At 38.7% G+C, this 11,306-nt stretch overlaps 1 protein-coding gene across 1 annotated transcript in view; it reads right to left on the bottom strand.

Moving 5' to 3' along the window:
- Positions 1–582: 582 nt before the first annotated feature.
- Positions 583–11,306, bottom strand: part of PRRC2C (proline-rich coiled-coil 2C) — a 98,610-nt gene continuing 87,886 nt past the window's right edge. Inside the window, exons 28-33 of the mRNA XM_012657718.1 lie at positions 8,999–9,230; positions 8,677–8,784; positions 6,692–6,910; positions 6,164–6,267; positions 5,649–5,775; positions 583–2,501 (exon numbers count right to left, since the gene is read on the bottom strand). Of these exons, the coding sequence (XP_012513172.1) occupies positions 2,244–2,501; positions 5,649–5,775; positions 6,164–6,267; positions 6,692–6,910; positions 8,677–8,784; positions 8,999–9,230 (1,048 nt within the window). The 3' untranslated portion in view covers positions 583–2,243. The remainder of the gene's footprint in view (positions 2,502–5,648; positions 5,776–6,163; positions 6,268–6,691; positions 6,911–8,676; positions 8,785–8,998; positions 9,231–11,306) is intronic.

Raw genomic sequence — 11,306 nt, 5'->3', positions numbered from 1 at the left:
AAAAAAAAAAAAAAAAAAAGAATCATAGTATCCACAAGTAAGGAAGGCACATGTATCATTAGTGACTGAATGGCGAATTTTCCTAAAGCTGGGCCTGGAAGCCATGTGTTCCACGTATGGGATTTTAGGGTAAGTAACTACAATCCCTCAGTACTTCACTTTTACAAATTGAGTAAATGATAGAACAAATGCTCTACAGTCTTCTTCAGCAAGTGATGATGTCGATGAATGTGCTAACAAAAACATGAAAAAGACAAATGTAAATAATGCTGAGATCTATTTTTGGTCCTTTAATTTCTGTCCAGAATGGTGGAATTCTTTTCTGCATTCAACATCATCAAGAAGACCTCTCTTCCTCCTTGGTAGACTGTTTTCACTAAAAGTTTGGCCACCCTGAGAACAGGGCCCATGACTATTATCCTCCACGACAATACTTTGGTTGAATAAGCTTCAGAGTTCTTAAAAGTCAGAAATCAACTCTTTGGATGATAATGTCTTGTACAATGTACTCTCGATCACTATTTTTAGTACATGACAGACTTTGCTTCAGATTTTACGAATGGATCAGAAACTTCAAGATTCATTATTTAGAGAATACTTTATTAGTTTCTGTAATCAAACCCATGTAGATAAGACCTTACATATTTAATACAGTGCGTTACCCCTGTACAAATGGAAAAAAAATTAAGTTTAACGTTTCTAGACCAATATGGCTGTTAATTTCTGTACAATGCCAACTCCACACGGTAAACTGGGATACTTTTTCCAAAGTTGACAACACAGCTAAGTTTCCAAAAATTCAAAATTACATATGTATATGTATATAAAGACCAATAATAGTAGTATTTTGTGCATCAATAGCAGCAACAGCTTTTCCAGGTTCTGCAGTCATCTGAACAATATTATAGAGATATCAGCACACTCTAATAAAAAAAAGGGGAGGGAGGGAGAGGTAAAAAAACAAAACCTCAGAAAACAGCAAAGTTCTGTTACTGTTGTGGTACCTGGCACCATTTTTTTATTAGCTTCTGAATCATCATCTGGAAAGAAAACATTCTAGAGTAACATCATTAAAAACAGCTCTGATAAAGCACAGTCACTACTACATATCATAAAGCAGGTACGAGATATTTTACATTCACAGAGGTATGATACAGTACTGTCCTACATCTATAACACTAGAGGATACAATTAAAAAGGCATTATTTGAGACTTGATTCTACTTGTCCAGCAGAGGGCCCAAAGGATGGTACGACACAGCTGTAAAGAAATGCACCTTCTGAGGATTTCCTTTCAGTCACGGCACAGTTCTAGGTATTCACTGCTCTTCATGAGCATCAGCTAAAAACCGTTTAAAAAAAAAAAGAAAGAAAAAAAAAAAGCCAGGGGAGGGGGAAGGAACCATTGGATTCATACAAAGATGACTGAGTGCAGGCAAGCAAGACTCAGCCTAACTAGTATTTTACCAGATCTGTCGTGTCTGAATGGTGAGAGCTCCATGGGAAAAAGGAGACGCCAAGCAGCGCTTCGAAGCCGCAGACCACAACCAAAACACAGCGTCATTTCAAACAGAAGCAGTAGCCAAACATCGCTCACTTGGATATGGTTCAAGGATGCTGACGCCAATATTTAATCATCTGCGCACTCATCCAGGAAGAAGGGGAGATCAGTTACTACTGTACTTTGATTGTGTTCAACTCAATCACCATGTTACAAAAATAGCAAGCTGCCATCATAAAAAATAAGGCTCCTCTATCCAGCACCAGTTATCTTCAGTTCTTCACCTCCAAGCCTACAAACGCCACAACCATATCCAAAGACCATAAGGAGCAAAGAAACCACATCTGATGTGTTAGCTGGGACCACCACATTGTTCAGGCTGAGCTATTCCTCTGCGGTGTTATTTTCCTCGTATTTCTGGTGTTTCATCTAACCATAAGGATTTTTAGGTCTGAATGATATGCACTCAAAAATGAGTGCACATATCTAAGTTCTGACTGAAGATGCATGGCCATCAACTGAGCGCATGTCATACAGTAGGTGCAAGCTTGCAAAGCCTCATTTTTACTGGTGCAGCAGCTGTGTGTCAGTGTAAATTGCTCCTATGTCCCTTGTGCATTTCCAAACTCTGGACATGATAATGTCACAGACCATTTAACCCCTTTGGCTGCTGGCAATATCTGACTTCATTCTCCCTGTTCCCCACCCCCACCCCCCCAATCCCCTGCAATAAACCACGGCCTTTAAGATTTTGTTTCTTCAGTTTTGATCGCCTGAGGTTTGATTGGTCCAGTTCTAACAGGTTTGGTGGCTATGGAGGGTGCAGGAGGTGGCTTTTCTTCTACTTTTTCCTGACAGACACCAGGAGGGTCAGTCAGTGTTTCAGGAGGTTTACTTGAATCACTGTCCACTTTCTGGGCTTTTCCTCCTATCTGTTTGCTCTGTTGTTGTTCAGAGAAGAACCGTTGTGTGGACTGAAGAACCTCTGCTCTCTGCTTTGCCTTAAAAAATGAGAAACAACAACTGAAAACGCCGCAGCATTACCAAAGCCTGTCAAATCAACCTCAGTTCAAATTCTTTTACCAATCACAAATCAGTTTTCCCCACAGTGGTTTGGCCTAAGCCAAAGTACCTCATCGATCTTTCAGCTTTTAATGCACAGATTTATTCCTATTTTTGAAAACATTCCATGTGATTTTTTAAAAAGCATTTGAAACAAAAGGGCCACCTCCCACCACCTTTCCAAAGTCTGCCCTCTTATAAAATAATAAAATATAAATTGCTGCTGCTTTATCTTTTCTGGAACAAAGCTTATTGATATCAAATTTTATTTAGGGAGCCTGCTTGCAAATCTGAAAACATACATGTAACACTTAAAACTTCTAGTTATCAATGTGGACTACAATAAAATGAAAAGGAAGCACTTATATTGTGGCATTACCAACACCTAGGACCAAATGTCTTGTGGCTGAGTCCTCTTCCCACAGCTCTCTTCTGCAGGGGAAGAGCATCAGAAATTAGTAACTACAACTTCACTTGATCACTAAGTTCTGATAGCTCCTACCACATTCTGAGCTGGTAAAATAATTTCTTAGTTTTATTGACTATGTGTCCCAAAGAATATACTTACGTCAATCTGTTAACTTTACTACTGCAACATATATAATTAAAACTTAAGTTTCTATACCTCTTGCACATAATAAAAAATTGTTCATGTTCTACAGGTAATCTGTACTATCTAAAGATCTGAAGCAATTTTCCAGAAATTTGTACCCTCTCCCACCCCATTAAGATCATTAAACTCTAATGTCATTTTCAACATGGGAATGTGTGACAATCAAGTGTCAAAGAGCCAGGAGTAGAACTGGAAACCAAGGCCAAATAATTTCCATAAAATTTTACTCATGAGTATTTTTAATAGTAATGAACAGACGGAAATCCTAGGCACACAGCCTTAATAAAAGTAGATAATATTTAACAAAAGTTTTACTGTAGGGTAGTCTTTTTGATTTGATTACTCAGGATTAGAAACACAAGGGATGTCAATCCAGAAAGAAACTTCAGTCCGTCAATTGAATTCTCTAATAGGATTATCGTAAACATGTTTCTAATTCAGAGTAAAGCATTACCACGCACATTTCCCTGTTTGAAAACAGTAGGCTTTTCTTTGTTCTAGTCTGATCTGATGATATATGTAGTGACAAAACAGGCAAAATCACTAAGATCTCTGAAAAGTCAGCCTAAAAAGTAACGACAGAAATAAGCTGGTTCAGCTGGCTGTACAGGCAGACAGGTAAGGTTCGCGCTACAAAACTGTCCCCACACAGACTCCTAAAGGCACTCCTCTGCAGCAGCGAGCCTCGCGTCCACCAGTGCCTTCGTCGTGAAGGATCCCAAAGTGCTTTTCTGAGTTCTCACTGCCAACCGCACAACCCACTGTGAAACTCAGCCACTTCAAGTGGCGGGCGAAAAAGGGGTATGAAAACAGTTTGAGAAGAAAACTGTACTTTGATGACTTGTGACAGAAGAAAAATGAAGATAGGTAATGTCTTACCCATTCCAGAGTTTTCACATAACCATGATTTATATTTTAAGCTGGGGGAGGGAAAAGGAAGGGGGAGGGAGGGAGAAAATCAAAGGAAAAAAAAAAATGAAAGAAAATGGGGAAGGCTGTAATAATCCACATTACTTTTTGCTATTCCAAAAAATGTGCCATCTAAACTCAGATCTCCCTCAAATATTTATTTTATAATAATTCATTTGGCCACAGAGCTTAAAACGTTAATTTGTTTCCTGACTATAGTTGCAAAAATAGGGGAAAAAAAAAAAAGAAAAAGAAAAAAAGATGAGGGGATGGGAATAGGGAGGGGGAAAAAAAAGGGAATGAATAAATGTGGTTAGCTCGGTTAAGTCTGCTAAGACAGTGAATGCCTGGATATATGGTTATGGGTCCAGAGGCATTTTTAAGACATGGTTCAGAGACAGATTCTTGATCTGTTGGCTGTTAATGCTGTACTAACCTTCATGTCTTGTTCAGCCTTCAACGCAGCCTGGGCCTGATTACCTCTGACTCCAGATAGTGATCCACAAGGACCCCTGGCTACATGTGGCAAACGAGCATGGCTCATGAGGCCTGTGGTCAGCGGAGGAGGCATCTGACTGGCCAGTGCCATTGGTGGCCTCTGAACAGGCGCTGGGAAGGTGTTAGTATGTGGGGCTCTTACCAATGGAGGGACCAGGTTAGGCTGAGAGAGAATCTGAGTGAAAAAAACAAAACATACAACATCGAACTGTTAAAAAAAAATCCTGCCAACTAGACCAGGTTGGCTTATCCCAGAGTATATCTGTGCCCATCCTGCCAGTGAAAGGGAAGTGTATGGATGTGCCATTCCATTAACGGGGACAAAGAACAAGCATGGACCAGGCCATGCTTGGAGAGTTTAATAGAAAAAATAGGGCAAAGCAAGCTATGGCACTTCAGTTGGTTTTAGCATCTCAGCTGTATTCTCAAGGTAGGATAGGAAGACTATTAGTTAGGTTATCTTTAAAAAAAGCACAACTGCAGAAAAGGCACACACCTATAACAAACATAATCTGAAGATAAATAAAATTAATACTAATTCAACAAATGAGTCTTCTCAGGAACCACTTCTAGTTTGTGAGAGTTCTTACGAATTTCAGTTAGTCCTTCAACATGATCAGCAAAGGGAAGGGAAGCCAACATTCTTATACATATATTAAAACATCTCTGTGGAAATTTTACCTTGCTGCGCATGGATATCCTTTAAAAAACAAAACCAAAAAACCCTACTTTAAACCTAGAAAACTTCAAGCACTGGGACCCTTCGCTGAAAAGTTACCTTCTTCAAAAAAGAGAAAAGGGAAGAAAAGGACTCAAATAAATTATGAGAGCTGTGTGGGGAATCTTGACGATTGCTGTTGTCTGCTTTAGAACTAAACAGCTACTGCCTGGGTCTAGCTATAAATTGTAGGGACTATTTGAATATCATAATTTACTGTTAAAATCCGAAACTGTTTTTCATTAAAAACTATAATTCTTGTCTGGTTAACATACGGCAAGATTACAATTTAGCCAGATCAGCAATCACTTCCAAGTAAACGCTTATTTCTCCCTTATATCTGCCCACCTGGGGTGCGAACTGTGTAGGAAATGGCTGTGTCATTCTCACAGTGGCAGGGGCTGACTGGAACTGCTTCTGATAGACAATGCTGTTCATTTTGCTGGACTGGCTGTTCGGACTCGTGGAAGTAGCCCTTGGAAAGAAGCCATCACTGGTCAGTGCAGTAATACCAAGTCAATAACGCTGTTAGGTTTTTGCAGAGAGTGTTTTTGGTATTTTCATCATACTTGGTAGTAGATGAAAATTTACTGTGATGAGTTACCGAACATTGTGGTAGGAGAGAGACATTGGACAGGCAGAGGTGAGAAAGGATACTAGCTAGATTTGCCCTGTATTTAAAGAATTTACTTAAAATATTGTATAACAAATATATTCTTAATAATTCAAATCCTTAAAATTTTCAAATGTCTTATAGCTCCTTTTGTGCTTAACACAGGACTAATAACATATTATGTGTTTAACAAACAAACAGTGATCAATTACTTTAAAATTTCACAAGCAAAGTTAAGTGGCTATTTTACCGGAAGGGACTAGATGTTGGTGTGGTGCTTCTCCCGCCGATTGGAGGTGTGCCTGGTTTTATGTCAATGCCACTTCCGAAGGCTTTTAGCTCCATTTCAGACATCTGAGAAAAAGCATAAAATAAACTTAACATTTCTTCAATTCCATAAACTAAGTGCTGTGTTTAATGTCCTACCTATGAAGGCGAAATCTAGGAAAGGGCCAAGAATCTTAGTTACAAAAATCCCAGTCAGGCTTCAAATATTATGGAATTATCAGTCCATATAAACTTTTAATTAAACAAATCTCAGGGACTTTGTAAATCCAATTCTTCCCCAAAATATGTGAATTCTTTGCTATTGGGTAAAAACTAGATGGAGCCAAACACATTAGTAGCAAATAGATAAAACATAAGTATATTGGAGTTTGAGATTTTCTGGAGAGTGGTAAAAACTGACGCATTTATTTTTACAGAAGACACAGAAGCATACATCTGAGCATAAGGACTTAAATTTTCAAATAAGCTGTGCGACTGTCTTTGTACTTACTTTTCCTGCGGTTGCAATCATGCTGTGCTGCGTCCCGGCAGGGATTAATCCTCTGAAAGGCTGGCTGACTTGCGCAGGCCGGCTCAGGCTCTGAGCCTGTGCTTGCGGGGTGGTGTGCTGCAGTGGGGGCTGAAGAGTCTGAGGTAAAGCAATGAGAGGTTGCCCTGTAGATCCAAAATTAGGCAAGGAAAGCTGGGATGCCGGTAAAGGTACAGTAACCTAGAAAACAAGCAAATAGAAACTGCAGCGATCTGCTTACACCCATTGCATAGACATGCCTATAACTATATACAACTCTTCAAATACTTTTGAGTTTAAATAGAATACATCAATCTACAAATATATTTTGCACACAAATCTTTTGCTTGGCGATTACAAGGTGAGTACCACTAATGTGAAAATCCAAAATCTGAAACTTTTTGAGGGCAACACGACACCACAAGTGGAAAATTTCACAGCTGACCTCATGTGACAGGTCACAGTCAAAGTGCAGTCAAAGCTTTGTTTCATGGACAAGATTATTAAAAGTAATATGTAAAATTACCTTCAGATTATGTGTATAAGGTGTACATGAAACAAATTTCGTGTTTAGATGTGCACCCTATCTCCAAGATATCTCATTATATGTGTGTGTGTGTGTGTGTATACATATAAAGCGTCTGAAAACACTTCTAGTCCCAAGCATTTCAGATGGGGGATTCTCAACCTGTATCTCCATTCATTTATTATAGGTGCAACAACAAAATAGTTAATGTTACTTGTAGTGAAGGAACTGTACAACCAAAATAATTATGACTATCTTTGAACTTATCTATGGGACACGTCAAATTATCACAAAATACATGGGGGCACAATTTAGGAAAGCAGTCACGAGTTCCCCAATAGATATTTTTTTGAGACAGAGTCTCACTGTGTTGCCCGGGCTAGAGTGCCATGGCGTCAGCCTCGCTCACAGCAACCTCAGACTCCTGGGCTCAAGCGATCCTTCTGCCTCAGCCTCCCAAGTAGCTGGGACTACAGGCATGCGCCACCATGCCCGGCTAATTATATTTTTAGTTGTCCGATTAATTTCTTTCTATTTTTAGTAGAGATGGTCTCGCTCTTGCTCAGGCTGGTTTCGAACTCCTGAGCTCAAACAATCCACCCACCTCGGCCTCCCAGAGAGCTAGGATTACAGGCGTGAGCCACCGCGCCCGGCCTCCAAATAGATATTTTTATAGTGGTTTTAGGTCTAGTTAAAATGAGCTATCAGAGGACAAAAAAGAACATTCCATTTTCATATAAATACTATATTTAATCTGAATGTCAATAATATATTTTTGAATTATCACTCCCTAAAATAACCTAAAACAGTTGAGAAAATGACTAATGACTTGCTACCCGCCCCCCAGCCCTCCACCACTTTTAAAGAATAAGCTGATTAATGATATTACTAGAGGAGACAGCTTTTTAAAAACCATACATTTTTCACTGAAAATTATTATTGCATTCATACACTTAAGGTGTTTGTCATTTATACTGTCATACTCTGCCACACCATCCCATGCATTGTATCAGCCTGTCTGGTGGTCTTTAGAGAGTTTTCCTTTACCTTTAGCACTAACGAGTAAACCACCTATCACACACACATGTAACTGTATATTGTGGACAATGGTTTTCAAACTTTTAGATTGATTGACTCCCTTGTTTAAAAAGAATAAATTATTACATGGAAACCCAGTTTAAAAAAAAATAGCAGAAAAGGTTAACGGAAGAAAAAAGAACTGATTAAAGTAGAGGTGGTGGTGAGGGGAGGGGTGTTGTCAGACTGAAGGCCCTTGCACTTTCAGTGGACTCAACGGAATTACCCAGGATACCTCAGTGAACAGTTTGAAAACCACTCTTCCATCTTTCCAACTCGGTTCTATTTAAATTTCCAGACAATAACAAAAGCAATAAAAATAATAATAAAGAAAAGTGAGGAAATTTACCATGCCATAGTTTACCTGCTGGAGAGCACTTGGTGACTGGGCAGTATTATAAAAATTTGTCTGACCAGGCTGTTGTACTTGTCCAGAATAAAGATTTGAAGCCTGGGTAAGATTTGCTCTAGCCTAGAAAAAATTTTGTGAAAAAAAACAGCAATAAGATTGAAAAAATTTCTCAGAGATGGAGGTTATAACTTCAAAACAATCTAATAATTTTAGCATTAGATAAAAAGGAAAGCCTTTTTTTTTTCATTGTGTCTTTTAACATATTTTCTTTAAAAAACAGTTTCCTTAAAATAATCTGCTGCACAGAAATACATTGTTGCAGCCCCCGCCTTACCTGGAGAAGATGTGTATCAATCAGTTGGGAACCTCCTAGTCCTGATGCCTGCCCAAGCTGATGCTCATACAATATAGGAATAGGCTGAGTATTTGAAGTTTGTTGAAAGGCAAGACTGGATTGTGCCTTGGCAAGTTCCTGGTGTTGGACAGCTGGAAAGTTGTGGATGGCAGTACCAGAAAGGACCACAGATGGCTGGGATAGACTGCTTTGCATAAAGGCTGGCTGAGATCTATGTAAGTATTAAAGAGAAAATGCTCGTGTTAGAAGTTAATTTTATCTGGAATCTGGAAATCTTAACAACGAACATACCAAATGACCAAGTATAATAATGCGCTGCACGATGTTTGGGTCAACAATGGACACCATATACATAGGTGGTCCCATAAGAGTATAATGGAGCTCAAAAATTCCTATTGCTTAGTCAATAGGCCGTCATAGCCATCCTAACATCATACTGCAACACATTACTCAAGTGTTTGTGGTGATGAAATAAGCCTATTGCACTACCACGCATATAAAAGTCAAGCACATAAAGTTATGTATAGCACATATTTGACAGTGAAAATAATTATGTTATTGGTTTATATTTTTTACTATACTCTACTTTGTTATTTTACAGTGTACTTCCTTTACTTACATATAAAAAATTTAACTGTAAAACAGCCTCAGGCAAATCCTTCAGGAAGTATTCCAGAAGAGGGCCCTTTTATTTATTTATTTTTTTTGGAGACAAGGCCTGGCTTCATTGCCCAGGCTCCAGTGCAGTGGTGCAATCACAGCTCACTACGGCCTCAAGCAATTCTCCTGTCTTAGCCTCCACAGTAGCCAGGACTACAGGCGTGCACCACCACGCCTGGCTAATTTTTTTTTTTTTTAAAGAGATGGGGTCTTACTATGTTGCCCAGGTTGGTCTCAAACACCTGGCCTCAAGCAATCCTCCTGCCTCAGCTTTTCAAAGTGCTGGGACTACAAGTGTGAGCCAACACACCTGGGAGAAGAAGGCATTGTTATCAGAGATGATAGCTCCATGAATGTTACTGCCCCTGAACACCTTCCGGTAGAACAAGATATGGAGGTAGAAGACAGTGAGATTGATAATGCTAACTCTATGTAGGCCTAGGCTAACGTGGGTGTGTGTCTTAGTTTGCAACAAGAAAAGCTTAAAAAGTAAAAAAAAAAAACAAAAAAACAAAAAAACAAAAAAACAAAGAAAAACAAAAAAACCTCAAATTTTAAAAATAGAATAAAGCTCAGAGAAAAAGGACAAAGAATTTTTTGTATAGCTTTACAATGTGTTTCTGTCTTAAGCTAATGTTATTACAAGACTCAAAAAGATATAGTAAGTTAAGCTTAATCTTTTAAGAAAAAAATTATTAAAATAAATTTAGCGTAGCCTAAGTGTACAGTGTTTATAAAAGTCTACAGTAGTGTACAGTAATGTCCTAGTCCTTTACACTCCCTCGTCACTTACTCACTCACCCAGAGCAACTTCCAGTCCTACAAACTCCACTCACGGAAAGTGTCCTATTCAGGTGTACCATTTTTTACCTTTTATACTGTACTGTTACTATATCTTTTCTATGTGTAGATACAAACACTTGCTATTGTCTACAGGATTCAGTACGGCAACATCCTGTAGAGGTTTGTAGCCTAGAAGCAGTAAGCTATACCTTACAGCCTAGGTATACAGCAGGCTGTATGATCTAGGTTTGTGTAATATACTCTACGATGTTCCCACAATGACACATATCTCCAAATGTACTTCTGTCATTAAGTGATGCTTGACTGTACTCTACTTTGCACAGAAATCAAGAAGCAGAGAATACAGACTGTGTTTAAAGCAACTTGTTTCAAGATTATTTCAAGATTTAGAGCCCCATACACAGTGAAGCTCTACATGTGAAAGTACTAGGAAAAGGCTTGCTCTCCCTGAGGAATGGGTTGTTTATTCCCCTTTAACAATGAGAATGATTCTCTTCAATGTTCACCATAAAACTCAGAACCAAATTCATTTTTCTCTTTGGTGACAATCTATTCTACCTAGATTGTTTAGAACAAATAGCCCATTACTTCTTAGCCTTTTGGCTAAGATCAAGTATAGAATAGCCCTGACTTTTATTATTTATTATTATTATTTCATTACTTCTCTCTCTCTCTCTCTCTCTCTCTCTCTCTATATATATATATATATATATTTTTTTTTTCCCCCATAAAAATGGCTTCAAGACCTCTATGGAATACAGTAGAGTAGTAGCTCACATCAAGATGACCCACACAGGTGTGTGTGTGTGTGTGTGTGTGTGTG

This window comes from Propithecus coquereli, unplaced genomic scaffold (assembly GCF_000956105.1).
Source record: "Propithecus coquereli isolate 6110/MARCELLA unplaced genomic scaffold, Pcoq_1.0 Scaffold56, whole genome shotgun sequence".
In the NCBI taxonomy this organism is placed as follows: domain Eukaryota; kingdom Metazoa; phylum Chordata; class Mammalia; order Primates; family Indriidae; genus Propithecus; species Propithecus coquereli.
The sequence above is the reverse complement of the archived record's forward strand: the minus strand, read 5'-3'. Positions and strand labels throughout refer to the sequence as shown.